This window comes from Anomaloglossus baeobatrachus, chromosome 3, assembly GCF_048569485.1.
Source record: "Anomaloglossus baeobatrachus isolate aAnoBae1 chromosome 3, aAnoBae1.hap1, whole genome shotgun sequence".
NCBI lineage: Eukaryota > Metazoa > Chordata > Amphibia > Anura > Aromobatidae > Anomaloglossus > Anomaloglossus baeobatrachus.
Window position 1 is genome coordinate 46,948,035 of NC_134355.1, and position 16,741 is coordinate 46,964,775.

General features: G+C 47.6%; 1 protein-coding gene across 3 annotated transcripts in view; it reads left to right on the forward strand.

The window, feature by feature from the left end:
• TRERF1 (transcriptional regulating factor 1) overlaps window positions 1-16,741 on the forward strand; it is a 210,576-nt gene that overhangs the window by 181,701 nt on the left and 12,134 nt on the right. For all 3 annotated transcript variants that reach the window (XM_075339176.1, XM_075339178.1, XM_075339177.1), the window contains 4 exons: window positions 546-634; window positions 8,064-8,177; window positions 16,406-16,576; window positions 16,704-16,741. The exon at window positions 16,704-16,741 is cut by the window's right edge and continues 171 nt beyond it. In XM_075339176.1, the coding sequence (XP_075195291.1) occupies window positions 546-634; window positions 8,064-8,177; window positions 16,406-16,576; window positions 16,704-16,741 (412 nt within the window). The remainder of the gene's footprint in view (window positions 1-545; window positions 635-8,063; window positions 8,178-16,405; window positions 16,577-16,703) is intronic.

The window sequence follows — 16,741 nt, forward strand, 5'->3', positions numbered from 1 at the left end:
TGCACCTACCCTGCGCCAGTCATTGCATTAGTTACCAACCTGTATCTCTCTCATCCCTGTTTACCACCCTATCCATGCTCGTTCTGTATTGCTAATGATCGAAGACTAATATCTTCCATAATCTGAATCTCCCACTCTCATCTCCCAGACTTTTCTCGTGGTGCTTCATTTCTTTCGAATGTGCTATTCCAGACCATTCTGTTAATTCCCATTGTCCACAGTTTTACACGTGCGCTAAGGGCACATGTTTTTGGCCGGCTCATTTTATTTCCTTATCTTACTCCTTTCCTTTTACACCTTCGTCTATAAATGTTTTCTTTGATTTGGCACTACAGTATGTAAATAAAGATGATTCGTTATTCATTTTATTTCCACAGCAAAATTAAAGATTTGAATGGAAGATGCGATACAGCAAATTGTTGGGAATTGCAGTGTTATAACAGTTTTACAACACAGACACTCAATTAAAGACTTCTGCTAGTACAGGGCTGTGTTTGCCATGTCTCTAGCCTCTGACTGACGCCCCATTCCTTTACTTTTTCCAGGATCAGACTACTGGACCAACAACGAGAAGAAAAGTTTTAACAAAGCAATAAATACCTGCAATAAAGATTTCTTCCATGTCCAGAAGATGGTAAATTCTAACTTTTGTTGTTTCAGTATAATAAAATCCCTATAATCCGGCTGAAATACTGATAATCCAGAGATACCGTAAGTCAACTAGTATATAAAGCCACAACTATTGAGGGTTGTGAGGCTTTTATATTTATAGTATAGGTTTTAGTTTTGGTGAACGTTTGTGTTCAGGGGTCCGGAGCTTTATGGGGGTCCCAGCGATCAAGCACCCAGCGATCAGTAAAGCTATCCCCATGGGATAACTTTGAATTTTGGGAATAACCTCTTTCCCTAAAACAAATGAGTGATTCCTAAATAGTTGCCATGAACAATACACAATTTCTGTTGGACTATAAAGGTGAGCTCCGCAGTGAAAATCTGCAGCATATCATTCCTGTATGGGTATGGGTATATTCGAAAACTAAAAATTACTTTTTGCCAGTGAAAATCTATTCCATTTAGCGAAATGCAGAACTTTTTTTTTTTGTTACAAGCCTCATTCATAACCATAGGAATTTCTGGAACCAATCTTGTATATAGTGAGATTCGGATGATGGCTATCTCCCCCAGCTCCTACATAAACCTGACTGAGCACCCTGGTGTTCTTTATGAGAGAGTGACTTCTATAGTCTAAAGGGGGTGTTACACGCAGCGATATCACTAGCGATATCGCTGGTGAAAGCACACGCCCCCGTTGTTTGTGCGTCACGGGCAAATCGCTGCCCGTGACGCACAAAATCGTTAGGAGCCGTCACACGGACTTACGTACCTAGCGATGTCACTGTTGCCGGCAAACCGCCTCCTTTCTAAGGGGGCGGTTCGTGCGGCGTCACTAAGCGGCCGCCCAATAGAAGCGGAGGGGCGGAGATGAGTGGCTGTAACATCCCGCCCACCTCCTTCCTTCCTCGTTGCCGGCGGCCGCAGGTAAGCTGTAGTTCGTCGTTCCCGAGGTGTCACACGTAGCGATGTGTGCTGCCTCGGGAACGACGAACAACCTGTGTCCTGAACAATCAACGATTTTATGAAAATGAACGACGTGTCAACGATCAACGATAAGGTGAGTATTTTTGACCATTAACGGCCATTCGTTGGTGTGACACGCAACGACGTCGCTAACTATGCCAGATGTGCGTCACGGAATCCAGGACCCCGGCAATATATACGTCGTTGCGTGTAACGGGGCCTTTACATGACTTTACACCATATTAATCATTTGTTTTAGACGCTTTTTGCACCTTGTGCTAGGAGTTCTGGTTGTGTGAACTGGTGTATCTTATGCCAGTTTCACACATCCATAACACAGACTGTTCTCGCACCAAAGACCTGACCGCTGGGCGTCAAAAGACCTGACCGCTGGGCGTCAAAAGACCTGACCGCTGGGCGTCAAAAGACCTGACCGCTGGGCGTCAAAAGGCCTGACCGCTGGGTCTCCTGACCTGGGATAACCATCACATAGGCAGAAATTAAGGTGTTAGTTCAGGTCGGGAGGCCAGGTATTCCGATCTGAGTATGGTCCATTTACATGGACCATGTGAAACTGGCCTTAGTGGGAGAAGGTGAATCTTTTATTACAATGCACTGGGGTGTTTGCATTTTGGTCCAAATTTTCGGCACAAGACAAATCCAACTAATAGGTGGTGTGAACTCAGACTACACAGTGCCTGGTTTAACAAACCACATGACCCACAATGATTAAAAAAAAAGTGTACAAAGTGAGAGGCCTGACTGATTATTACATTTGCAATTTTTTTTTGTATTTTAGTTTTTGGCATTTCAACCTTTTTTTTTTTTTTTTATTTGTGACAAATTCCTGTGTTTGATTTTTTTTCTTTTTGCTTTTTTTTTTTAAGTATCTTTTAATGTTTGTTTTTTTTTTTTTTTTATTTGTGTTTTTTTTTTTTTTTATGCCATAGTGAGCCTGGTTTTTGTTTTCCAAATGTTTGCGACTTATCAATTGTGGCATTTTAAAACTGAACACATTTTCCAGTCCCTGCCCCACCGCCACCCCTCCTGTAGTGATTTAATGTATGCCTAAATGTATTTATTTATTTTTTTGGGGTTGGAAATTTTGTGACATTTTAGATTAATAAAATAGAATATAAAAAGGCACAAAACATATTAACCCCTTTACGACCGCCGATACGCCTTTTAACGGCGGTAAATAAGGGTACTTTTTCCGATCCGCCGCTTTTTAACGGCGGTCGGAAAAAAGGGTCTAGCGCCCCCCAGAGTCAGAAAATTTCCGGGGTCTCAGCTGCCGGGGGTAGCTGAGACCCTGGAGATCATGATTCGGGCCGGTTTTTCCGGTCCCCGCTCACCTGATGACCGGTATACACCGTATACCGATCATCAAGTTATAGTAAATGACCGCGCCGGTAAAAAATGATTTATCTCCCATCTGGCATGATCAAACATGCCAGATGGGAGATAAATCTTTTTCCCGGTTCCCTCCGGTCCCCCGGTGTCCCCAAAGTGCCCCCCCCCGACCCCCAACCCCCTCCCGAAAATCCAAGATGGCCGCGCGCACCGGCGATCACAGCAGCGCGCCGGCCACATTCACACTGTTCCTATGGTTTCTGTCGTATGTGCCATAACACATACGACAGAAACCTGCTCCCTAGGCCCCGCCGGGTCCCCCCCTACCCCCCCCTGGTGTCCCCCGGTGTCCCCCGGTGTCATACATACCTGTCGCAGCTCTGATCCCCCGCGGCCCCCTCCTCCGGCTCCTTCTCTGCAGACTCCGGTCACATGAGCAGAGCGCAGCTGTCAGCTTCCTGTGTTCAGGACGCTGGCTGCTCGCACTCTGCAGCTGTGACCCAGGGAGGGTGGGTGCAGATTCTTTGCACCCACTCTCCTCAAATGGAGGGTCTGCCCTCCTAGAAAATGGGGGATACGTTCCCTGAACGTGTCCCCCATATTCTAGAAGGTCCAGAGGCGACGTGGGACATCCAAATGGATTATTGTGGATTTTTTTTTTTTCTTTTCAATAAATTGGTCAATCAGGGAATGTTTGGGGGAGTGTTTTTTCAAATAAATTTTTTTTTGTTGTCAATTTTTTTTTTATTACTGTCAATTAGTTATGTCGGGTATCTGATAGACGCCGTGACATAACTAATTGCTGGGCTTGATGCCAGGTGACATTACACACCTGGTATCAACCCCATTCATTACCCCGTTAGCCAACGCACCAGGGCGCGGGATGAGCTGGGGCGAAGCGCCAGAATTGGCGCATCTAATGGATGCGCCACTTCTGGGGCGGCTGCGGCCTGCTATTTTTAGGCTGGGAAGAGTCCAATAACCGTGGCTCTTCCCATCCTGAGAATACCAGACCCCAGCTGTCAGCTTCACCTTGGCTGGTGATCTAATTTGGGGGGACCCCACGTTTGTTTTTTTTTTTTAATTATTTATTTATAAATAATTAAAAAAAAAAAACAGCTTGGGGAGCCCTCCAAATTGATCACCAGACAAGATGAAGCTGTCAGCTGTGGTTTGCAGGCTACAGCTGTCTGCTTTACCCTAGCTGGCTATCAAAAATAGGGGGGACCCCACGTCATTTATTTTAATTCTTTTTTTTTTTTTTGGGCTAAATACAAGGCTAGGCATCCTTTAGTGTCACATGAAAGGCAGGTAAGGGGAGCTTCCTCGTTCCTGCGGCGTCACACATAGCGATGTGTGCTGCCGCAGGAGCGACGAACTACATCGTTACTGCTGCAGTAACGATAATCGAGAATGGACCCCCATGTCACCGATGAGCGATTTTGCACGTTTTTGCAACGATGCAAAATCGCTCATCGGTGTCACACGCAGCAACATCGCTAATGCGGCCGGATGTGCGTCACCAATTCCGTGACCCTAACGACTCCGCATTAGCGATGTCGCAGCGTGTAAAGCCCCCTTAACAGTGAGAAATTTTTTGATACAGCAACAGTTTTGTGAAGTACCTGTGGATTCAAAATGTTTACTATACTCCTGAATAAAATCCTTGAGGGGTCCAGTTTCCAAAATGAGGTCACTTGTGGGGGGTTTCTGATGTATAGGTGCCCAAGGGGCCCTGCTAATGTGACATGGTGCGCGCAATTTACTTCAACTTTTCCAAAATTCAAATGGTGCTCCTTCCATTCCAAGCCCTCCCATTTATCCAAACAAAGGTTTTTGGCCACATGTGTGGTATCCCTGCGCTCACAAGAAATTAGATAACAACCTGTGGGGTACACGTTTTGTTGTTGCCTCTTGAAAAAGTGAAAAATGTGTCGCTAAATCAACATTTTTGTGAAAAAAATGAAAATTTCAATATGGCAACCTAAGCTTATCAAATTCTGTGAAGTATTCGTGGATTCAAAATGCTCAATATACACCTAGATTAAAGCCTTGAGGGGTCTTATTTCCAGAATGGGGTCACTTGTGGGGGACCTCCACTGCTTAGGCACCTCAGGGGTTCTCCTAATGCAACATGGCGTCCGCTATTGATTCCAGCCAATTTTGCAGTCAAATTGCACTCCTTCTCTTCTGAGCCCTGTAGTGTGCCCAAACAGTTGATTTCCACCACATACAAGATATCAACAAACTCAGGAGAAATTGCGCAATAAATTTCATGGTGATTTTTTTCCTGTTACCCTTGTGAAAAAAAAAGCTACCTGGTTGAAGTAACAATTTTGTGGTAAAATTTTATTTTTTTATTTTCATGGCTCAACGTTATAAACTTCTGTAAAGCACCTGGGGGTTCAGGGTACTCACCAAACATCAAGATAAATTCCTTGAGGGGCCTAGTTTCCAATATGGGGTCACTTGTGGTGTTTTTTTGCTGTTTACGTACCTTAGGGGTCCTCCAAATGCGACATGGTGCCCGCAATCTTTTTCAGCCAAATTTCCTTTCCAAAATTCAAATATTGCTCCTTCCGTTCCAAGCCCTCCCATTTCTCCAAACAAAGGTTTCAGACCACAAGTGAGGTATCACCGCGCTCATAACAAAGTGGGTAACAAACATTGGGGTCACATTTTTGGAATTACCTCTTGAAAAAGTGAAAAAATTGATGCTAAAGCAACATTTTTGAGAAAAAAATGAAAATTTTCAATATGACAACGTAACGTTATCAAAATCTGTGAAGTACCTGTGGATCCAAAATGCTCACTATACCCCTAGATAGAAGCCTTAAGGGGTCTAGTTTCCAAAATGGTGTCACTTGTAAGGGGTTTCTGCTGTTTAGGTACCTTGGCGGACATGTAAATGCAACATGGTGCCCGCAATCTATTTCAGCCAAATTTGCTTTCCAAAATTCAAATATTGCTCCTTCTGTTCCGAGCCCTCCCATTTGTCCAAACAAAGGTTTCTGACCACATGTGGGGTATCGGCGCGTTCATAAGAAAGTGGGTAACAAGTTTTGGGGTTCATTTTGTTGGGTTATTTCTTCTAAAAGTGAATAAATTTGGGGTAGAGCAACATTTTAGGTAAAATTTTATTTTTTGCTTTTTTTCATTCCACTTTGCTTTAGTTCCTGTGAAGCACCTGAAGGGTTAATAAACTTCTTGGATGTGGTTTTGAGTACTTTGAGGCGTGCTGTTTTGAGAATGGTGTCACTTTTAGGTATTTTCTGTCACTTAGGCCTCTCAAAGTCACTTCAAATGTGATGTGGTCCCTAAAAAAATGGTTTTGTGAATTTTGTTGAAAAAATGGGAAATTGCTGATGAACTTTGACCCCTTCTAACTTCCTAACCCCAAAACATTTTGTTTCAGAAATTGCGCTAATGTAAAGTAGACATGTGGGAAATGTTATTTATTAACTGTTTTGTGTGACATAACTCTCTGGGTTAAGGGCATAAAAATTAAAAGTTTGAAAATTGCAAAATTTTCAAAATTTTCATCAAATTTCCGATTTTTTCACAAATAAAAGCAAAAAATATCGTTCTAAATTTATAACTATCATGAAGTACAATATGTCACGAAAAAACAATGTCAGAATCACCGGGATCCGTTGAAGCGTTCCAGAGTTATGACCTCATAAAGTGACACTGGTCAGAATTGCAAAAAATGGCCTGGTCATTAAGTACAAAACTGGCTTCGTCCTTAAGGGGTTAAAGGCACAAATAAACAGGGTTTTTTGGGGGGGGGGTTTGTAAACAAAATTTCATAAACCACATGCTCCATTTTGAAGAATTTGGCACAAAAAAGTCAAACGAATAACACATTGCAAAAAAAGAAAAAAAAAATCACTGTTTGGGCTCGATTCATTATTTGCAATTTGTTTTTTAAATTCAGGAAAATCACCACAAAAGCTTCAATTTGTTTCTGATTAACAAAAACTTGTGATATCAGATTTTGGGTTTAATTTTTCTTTTTTTTTTTTTTTTTTTTGGGGGGGGGGGTTGGTCTGTGGAATTCGAGTGCGGGTAGTATGATGAAGAGGGCATCAGATCTTTTTTTTTTTTTCTTTCCCATATACCCATTTAATCAGATCCCATTGATGTTTGCATAAACCAGTTTTACATTATTTTTATTATTGTACTTCTAAATCCTAAAACCATAGAAGCCGTATATAGCAGCAGCAGACACCAGTGGCTGCATGTGCAGAGTTCACAAGGATGGCATGACATTAGATAGCACGGCCTGTATAGGTGATAGCTCCGGGCCAGGCCTGACTGTCAAAAGGATAAAGAGCTGTGATAAATGTTGGGTTCATCCCGGGTGCAGAGATGGCCATCAGTCTCATTTCCTGTCGACAAAATCCAGGAACAAGTGTTGTGATGTGGATGGGATGGACATGAGAAAGTAGCAGAAAATGATGGTGAACTTTAAACCTTGTGCATCGTATAAGGACACATGGCGAGTAAAACGGAGCGAGTGGAATGTGCTAAAAAAAAATCACATTCCACTCAAACTAATGTTACTTTATGGGGTCATTCCCATGTGCCATTTTTTTCTCAGCCCTAATTGGACACGAGAAAATAATCGCAGCATGCTGCGGAGTGCAGTGCGATAATCGCATCAGCTGATAATGGAGGAAATAGGGAGATTAGTCCTCCCCTCTCCTCCGCAGCTGTGATCTGATTGCCAAACCCAGACTCGTTCATCATACTGCAAGGTAGACTAGCATGATGAAACAGGTTTCCACTGCTCCAGGGCCAGTGGCGACTTTACACCACTCTGTTGCTCAGCATTGTGCTTGGTGATATAAGGCTGCATGCAGCTCCTTGGGCCAAAGAAACCATTGACGTGAAGTTCCCAGCTCAGAGTTTTTGTGTTTTACCTTTTTAATTGTATTTTTAACTCTTTGATCTTTGTATAATTTAATATTCATTAGTAGTCATTGATGTCTTGAATAAAACCTGTTCTGTTATTCTTGGATACTAGGGTGCCCGTGTAACTTTTAGGCAACTCTCGTATTTCATGGTTTGACCAATACAACAAATCCAGATTATAGTCCTAATGACTCGGTGCTCCGGCTGTTTTCTAGATAAAGTCAAAGAGCGTGTCCCAGTGCGTTGAATACTATTACACCTGGAAGAAGATCCTGCACATGAGCCGCAGACACAGAACTCGCCTCATCGAGCTCCATGGGGAAGATACAGTGAGTGCGCTGCATGGAGCAATGCTTCTCCTAGTGGGGGCATGGATGCAACATTTTATATTGGGAGAGAATTGGAATTTGTTTCATTGCCTGGTACAACCACAAGGGCGAAACGTACAACAAAACCCGCAGTGACACATCTCAAGAGCAGTTGTGATTGAGATTTAAGCTTTTTCACTTTCTTTAGTTTTTTTAATGCTGTTCACAGGTTTCTTAGAAAGTTGTGAGACCATCAATATAAGAGCTCGCTCACACCACTGTATATGTACATTGGATCATTTTATCGGTTCGCACTTGGACCAATGTTATGCAATGTTGCAGTGCTGATGATGATTGGTTCTGTTGCGATTTGCCACACAAATCGGACTGGATTCACATATTCAAGTCTGTGGGTGGATGGAAATGATCGGACTGCACTTGGATGACATCTGAGTGCAGTCCGATTTCCGCAGACTCACACAATGGAAAAGATGGGGAAATTGTTTTCTCCATCTTCTCCTCACATTGTGCTCCGATTTCCTTAGCCAAAAATATCGGATCACACAAAGCTGACGCTGATCAAACTGTGATCACAGTGTCATTAGGATAATCAATCTAATTCTATCGGATGAGAGAGTCTACGGTCGTGTGACTAGCCTAATGGCTATTATAGATCCCGCTAGAGCTTCTACTTGGCTGTACTACACGTTAATGATTAATCTAATGCTGGATTAGATGGCATAATCCTGGCTATTATGTAAACACTGATACGCTATATACAAGGCTGATCGGCGGACCTTTACTCCGACCACAATACTCTGCAGACCGAACTAGTGTTCATACCATCGTCCGGTGTGAACAGAATAGAATTGTCATCACATTCACATGTCCTGTTTACACAGGGTGATCTATTAACAAAAATTATTATAATGGCAGCATAAATATAGTCGCACCAACCAAGTGTTTTCTCATTCATTGGGTGTTTGCAGGCGTTTAGGCGAAAACCATGAATGAATGTTTCTACTGAGGAAGGAGTCACAGTTGTGAGTGACCGACACGAGTCTCGCATCGCATCATCCGGCACGGCTGCACACTGTCCAGACATGAGCGTCTCAGCTGCATAGAAATACATGCAGCCGATCTGCTTCTCTCAGGAGAGTGTGCGGTGATGCGATGCGAGACTCACGCAAGTCACTCACACATGTGACTCCGGCCTAAGGCCGGCTTTGCACACTACAACATCGCAGGTGCGATGTCGGTGGGGTCAAATCGAAAGTGACGCACATCCGGTGTCACTTGCGATTGTCGTAGTGTGTAAAAACCTTTTTGATACGATGAACGAGCGCAAAAACGTCGTTATCGTATCATCGGTGTAGTCTCCGACATTTCCATAATGCCGGTGCAGCGACAGGTACGATGTTGTTCCTCGTTCCAGCAGGCAGCACACATCGCTGTGGAGCGAGGAACATCACCTTACCTGCGTCCCCGCTGCTATGAGAAGGAAGGAGGTGGGCGGGATGTTTACATCCCGCTCATCTCCGCCCCTCCGTTGCTATTGGCTGCCTGCCGTGTGACGTCGCTGTGACGCCGCACGACCCGCCCCCATAGGAAGGAGGCGGTTTGCCGGCCAGAGCGACGTCGCAGGACAGGTGAGTGTATGTGAAGCTGCCATAGAGATAATGTTCGCTACGGCAGCTATCACAAGATATTGCACGTACGACGGGGGCGGGGATTATCGCACTCGACATCGCAGCATCGGCATGCGATGTCGTAATGTGCAAAGCCCGCCTAAGACTCATTCTCTGGAACGTTGGATATTGTAAATGGGACTTAACTCCTTTTACGCAGTGATATACCCCCTCTATATATGATTGCAGAATTACAGCATTTTCTTACTTATCAGGTTTGCTAGGGGCAGTGGCTACGTAAAATGTGGAAGAAGCCACATGGAAGTCCATAGTAGAAACCTCACACTAAAATCATACAAATTTTGGTGCGGATTTGCTGTTGCATATCGCCTAAAGTGAGACCCCGCACTATACTTGCCTCTTCTGGTGCTTCTTTAGTAGCACTATTCTGGGCAGTCTCTTTACATCGGGCCTCCGGGGATACATATAATCACATGTGGCGATAAATCATCATGGAAGACCCGTGTACAGAGGCCACAGGAGGGGAGTATGGGGGGGGGTTGTTTAAACTTTAAGTGAAGTGGGTTTCTTGCAGATTATGCTGCAGATCCGAGAATCCGCAAAAAATTGGAGTTTGAGATCGTCTTATTCCATTTGACTAAAACTCATTCCCAACCACATAGAAAAATTTAGGTAATATTGTATCCATGTACAGTAAATCTGTTCTTTCTACATCACAGCTTGCATTGACAAATAGAATTTGTTTTTCTTTATCGTTCCTTATGGGAGACCCAGACCATGGATGTATAGCTTCTGCCTCCGGAGGACACACAAAGTACTACACTAAAAGTGTAGCTCCTCCCTCCGAGCATATACACCCCCTGGATGCCAATTCTAACCAGTTTCAATGCTTTGTGTTCAGGAGGTCACACACACATGCATTCTCTGATTTTTGATTTTTGATTTTTTGATTTCAAAGATTTGGAAGAAAAGCGGGTCCAGTCTGGACTCCCGGCATGTCCCTTCTCACCCCACTGTGTCGGCGGTGCTGTTAAGGTTGACTTTACAAGGCTGGAGCCTTCACATGCCGCGCTCCTTCACCATCCCCTGGGGCTCTGGCTTGAAGTGGGAGCCATCACGGTTCTCTCTGCTTTGCAGGAGACCGGTCTCCATCCGCAGCCCTGTCAGGATCCTGCCGGACGGAGCGTTTACCCCCCCCCAGGGACATGGCCCTGCGTCTCAAAAGCTAAGTATTGAGACGTTATTCAGGGGTCCCTTGTACATTTATTGAGGGGGGAGTGTGTTTGTTAACCTTGCTATGATTTCCGGCCGGTTCTTGGGGTTTTTCCTGAGAACCGCGCCGAGGGTGCCTGCTCGTCGGCCGCATTTAAAAATCTAGGCCCCGGCTTCAGTTGCGGCCTACTTTCGGTTTCAGTCCCTCTGCATGTCAGTCATGCAGGGGAACAGTGTGGCGCCGCCCACCGGCCGTCCAGCAGAGGGGAGGACACTCCTCTCTGAGGAGATGTTTCCCTCCCCTGTATTTTCTTTGGCCCTCCGGTTCCCGCTCTTGGGCTAATCCCCGCCCCCCCTCCTCACTCCAGCGCCATTTTATCAGCGTTCTCACACTGATCGGCGCTGGCTGCTGCAGCTGCTGCATACTGGGGGTCCGAGCTGTGGAATCCGGAGGGCACACAAAAAGCGGCTGGTAAGCCACAACCTCGGGTTGTGGGCTTTATTATGCACTCTCAGGGAGTCACTCTAAGGAAGTGTATTCTTTACTGCAGAGCTTCCACCTCAGCAGCATGTCTGTCACTAGGAGCAAGGCTGCAAACATGTACGCTATATGCACTGCATGTAAGCTCATTCAGCCAGAACCGAGCACATATCCACATTGTGATGCCTGCTCTAACATGGTGGTGCCTCAGCCTGGAGCCTCCTCAGGGGTCCCTCAGGCTGCTCCGGCCCCGGTGGCTGAACCCCCGGCTTGGGTAGCATCGTTTTCTAAGGCTATCTCACAGTTCTTTGCCGACTCCATGGGACAGTTGTCCCGGACTCTGCTGACAATGCATCAGCCCCCTTCTCAGGGTGTCTCTGATGCTCCGTCTCGCTCTGCAGAGCTAACAGAGCATGTTTTAGGACCCCGTCCTCCGAAAAGGAGACGCAGGGACCCTTCTCCTTCCTCGTCCCACGGCTCTGATTCACAAGCGGAATTGCAGGACGAGGAGGATACTTTTACTGTGGGCTCAGACGCTACCTCTATGTACCCCATTGATTTATCTGAGGGGGATGCGGATGTTAGTGACTTGATTGCATCCATTAACTCCGTACTGAACCACAATCCACCAGTGTCAGAGGAAGAAGCCTCTCTGGTAGAAAAACACCAGTTTACCTCACCTAAGAGAGCAAGGAGTATGTTTTTTAACCACTCCAGTTTTCAGGCCACTGTGACCAAGCCCAGGGCCTGTCCTGACAAACGCTTTCCAAAGCGTAGTTCTGATGACCGTTTTCCCTTTCCACCAGAGGTGGTCAAGGAATGGGCTCAGTCACCAAAGGTGGATCCTCCGGTGTCTAGAATCTCAGCCCGGACAGTTGTATCTGTGGCTGATGGCACCTCTCTTAAGGATCCCACTGACCGCCAGGTTGACCTTCTGGCCAAATCTGTATATGAGGCGGCAGGAGCCTCGTTCTCCCCGTCCTTTGCAGCAGTGTGGGCTCTTAAGGCAGTATCTGCTTCTCTGGCGGAGATACATTCCCTCGCCAGGGACTCTGTACCCGACATGGTTGCCTTAACTTCCCAGGCTTCGGTTTTTTCATCCTATGCCATGTCTGCCATTCTGGAGGCTTCTCACCGCACGGCGGTGGCTTCCACTAATTCCCTCGCGATCCGCAGGATCTTGTGGCTTCGAGAGTGGAAAGCAGACGCTTCTTCCAAGAAGTATCTTGCTGGGCTCCCCTTTGCTGGGTCCCGGCTGTTCGGTGAACAATTGGATGAAATTATTAAAGAAGCTACTGGCAGGAAGAGTACTTCCTTGCCACAAACAAAAACCAGGAAACCTGTCCAGGGCAGGAACCAGTCGAGGTTTCGTTCCTTTCGTTCCTCTAACTGGTCATCCTCTAAGCCCTCAGCTTCGTCCACCAACTCAGCCAAGGACCGAAAACCCAGCTGGCGCGCGAAGCTGCGTCCTCAGAAGAACGGAGGAGCCGCTGCCACTAAGGCAGCCTCCTCTTGACTATCTGGCTGCGCCAGCAACGTCCTTGGTCGGTGGCAGGCTCTCCCACTTTGGCGACGTGTGGTTTCAACACGTCTCCGATCAGTGGGTGAGGGATATCATCTCCCACGGCTACAGGATAGAATTTTCTTCCAGCCCGCCAAACAGATTTTTTCTGTCCACTCCCCCCTGCTCCAAAGCCGCCGCCTTCTCACAGGCCGTGGCACCCTTGCAGGCCAACGGAGTAATTGTTCTGGTTCCCGCCCGGGAACGGTTCAGAGGTTTCTACTCAAACCTATTCCTAGTCCCCAAGAAGGACGGTTCCTTCCGGCCCATCCTGGATCTCAAGCTTCTCAACAAGCATGTTCAGGTGCGGCACTTCCGCATGGAATCTCTGCGATCGGTCATTGCCTCAATGACCCAAGGAGATTTCCTGGCATCCATCGATATCAGGGATGCCTATCTGCATGTGCCAATTGCAGTTTCTCACCAGCGTTGGCTTCGTTTTGCAATCGGAGAGGAACATTTCCAATTCGTGGCTCTCCCCTTCGGGTTAGCCACGGCCCCTCGTGTTTTCACCAAGGTCATGGCAGCAGTGATTGCGGTTCTGCACCTCCAGGGGTTGGCAGTAATCCCTTACCTGGACGACCTTCTAGTCAAGGCCTCATCCAGTGCAGACTGTCAGCGGAGTGTCTCGCTCACTCTCGCCACGCTTGTTCATTTCGGGTGGCTTGTCAATCTGCCCAAGTCCACTCTGATCCCGACCCAGAAACTTACGTACCTAGGGATGCAATTCGAGACTCTGCCGGCACTTGTGAAGCTGCCCTTAGTCAAACAGCAGTCCCTCCATCTGGCGGTGCGCTCTCTGCTGAGGCCCCGCCGTCATTCCATCAGGCACCTAATGCAGGTGCTGGGTCAGATGGTGGCGTCAATGGAAGCGGTTCCCTTTGCCCAGTTCCATCTGCGTCCTCTGCAGCTGGACATTCTCCGCTTTTGGGACAAGCGGACCTCTTCCTTGCACAGGCTAGTGGCTCTGTCGCCACAGGCCAGGAGCTCTCTCCAGTGGTGGCTTCAGCCCCTCTCTCTGTCTCAGGGACGCTCCTTCCTGACTCCGTCCTGGGTGATCCTCACCACGGATGCCAGTCTCTCCGGCTGGGGAGCAGTATTTCTCCACCACCAAGCACAGGGCACTTGGACTCCGTCCGAATCAGCCCTCTCGATCAATGTGCTGGAAATCAGGGCTGTACTTCTAGCTCTCGTAGCCTTTCACCATCTGTTGGCAGGCAAGCACATTCGAGTCCAGTCAGACAACGCGACAGCAGTTGCCTACATCAATCACCAGGGCGGGACTCGCAGCCGCCTGGCGATGTTGGAGGTTCAACGCATCCTTCAGTGGACGGAGGACTCCAAGTCCACCATATCCGCAGTCCACATCCCAGGCGTAGACAACTGGGAGGCAGATTATCTCAGCCGTCAAACCGTGGACAGCGGCGAGTGGGCCCTGCATCCGGCAGTGTTCCGGTCAATCTGCCGCAAGTGGGGCACTCCGGAAGTGGATCTAATGGCATCCCGGCACAACAACAAGGTCCCGGTTTACGTGGCTTGCTCCCACGATCCTCAGGCCTTGGCAGCGGACGCGCTGGTTCAAGACTGGTCTCAGTTCCGTCTGGCCTACGTGTTTCCCCCTCTAGCTCTCTTGCCCAGAGTCCTGCGCAAGATCAGAATGGAGGGCCGTCGGGTCATAATCATTGCTCCAGACTGGCCCAGGCGAGCTTGGTACCCAGACCTGCTCCGTCTGTCCGTAGAAATGCCGTGGCATCTCCCGGACCGCCCAGACCTTCTCTCTCAAGGTCCGTTTTTCCGCCAGAATTCTGCGGCTCTCAGATTGACGGCGTGGCTCTTGAGTCCTGGATCCTGACGGCTTCAGGCATTCCTTTCGAGGTCATTTCCACTATGACTCAGGCTCGGAAGTCTTCCTCGGCCAGGATTTACCACAGGACTTGGAAGATTTTCCTGTCCTGGTGTCGCTCTTCCGACCATGCTCCTTGGCCGTTTTCTTTGCCAACCATCCTGTCCTTTCTACAGTCCGGCCTGCAGCTAGGACTATCTCTCAATTCCCTCAAGGGACAGGTCTCGGCGCTGTCAGTGTTGTTCCAGCGGCGTATCGCCCGACTGGCCCAGGTGCGCACCTTCATGCAGGGCGCATCTCACATCATTCCGCCTTACCGGCGGCCTTTGGATCCCTGGGACCTTAACCTGGTCCTCACGGCCTTAGAGAAACCCCCCTTTGAGCCTCTTAGGGAGGTTCCTTTGTTCCAACTTTCACAGAAAGTGGTCTTTCTGGTGGCCATAACTTCTCTCAGGAGAGTCTCTGATTTGGCTGCTCTCTCTTCGGAGTCACCCTTTTTGGTTTTTCACCAAGACAAGGTGGTTCTCCGTCCGACTCCGGACTTTCTCCCTAAGGTGGTGTCTCCTTTCCACCTTAACCAGGACATTTCATTGCCTTCCCTTTGTCCGGCCCCTGTGCATCGCTTTGAGAAGGCGTTGCATACCTTGGATTTGGTGCGGGCGCTCCGAATCTATGTGTCACGCACCGCCGCTCTTAGGCGGTGCACCTCTCTTTTTGTACTAACCACGGGTCAGCGCAAGGGTCTCTCGGCTTCTAAGCCGACCCTAGCTCGTTGGATTCGGTCGGCCATATCCGATGCCTACCAATGTTCTCAGGTGCCCCCTCCGCCAGGGATTAAGGCGCACTCGACCAGAGCTGTCGGTGCTTCCTGGGCTTTCAGGCACCAGGCTACGGCTCAGCAGGTTTGTCAGGCTGCCACTTGGTCTAGTCTGCACACCTTTTCGAAGCACTACCAGGTGCATGCTCATGCTTCGGCAGATGCGAGCTTGGGCAGACGCATCCTTCAGGCGGCTGTCGCCCACTTGTGAAGTTAGGTTTTGCCTACTTCTCAGTTCTGTTTATTTCCCACCCATGGACTGCTTTGAGACGTCCCATGGTCTGGGTCTCCCATAAGGAACGATAAAGAAAAAGAGAATTTTGTTACTTACCGTAAATTCTTTTTCTTATAGTTCCGACATGGGAGACCCAGCACCCTCCCTGTTGCCTGTTGGCAGTTCTTGTTCCGTGTGTTTTTCACCGGCTGTTGTTGTAGACAGAGGTTCCGGTTATTCCGGGTTTTACTCTATTTCTACTTATGGGTGGATGTCCTCCTTCAGCTTTTGCACTAAACTGGTTAGAATTGGCATCCAGGGGGTGTATATGCTCGGAGGGAGGAGCTACACTTTTAGTGTAGTACTTTGTGTGTCCTCCGGAGGCAGAAGCTATACACCCATGGTCTGGGTCTCCCATGTCGGAACTATAAGAAAAAGAATTTACGGTAAGTAACAAAATTCTCTTTTTTAGAGCAGCGTGGATGAAGAAGACGGTGGCAAACACAGAAAGTATGAAGCCCAGTATGAACCAGTGCAGAAAACGCCCGACATGCTGCATCCAGCGGAGGCCGACCATTCTGTACCTGTCACCCCTGGACCCCCAGCTGGTACCTTCATGTGCGAAATGGGGAACTGTGGAGCTGTAAGGACATGATTTTACCCCTCATCCTAGCCTCCCCTGTCATTAGTTGGATAATATATTTTGAGGCGTGCACCCCTCGTCCATGGAAAATGTCTGTATTTTAACATTTGTGCTGTGTGGTTTCCAGATCTTCTGCTCCAGGCAGGCTTTGAATGGCCATGCCCG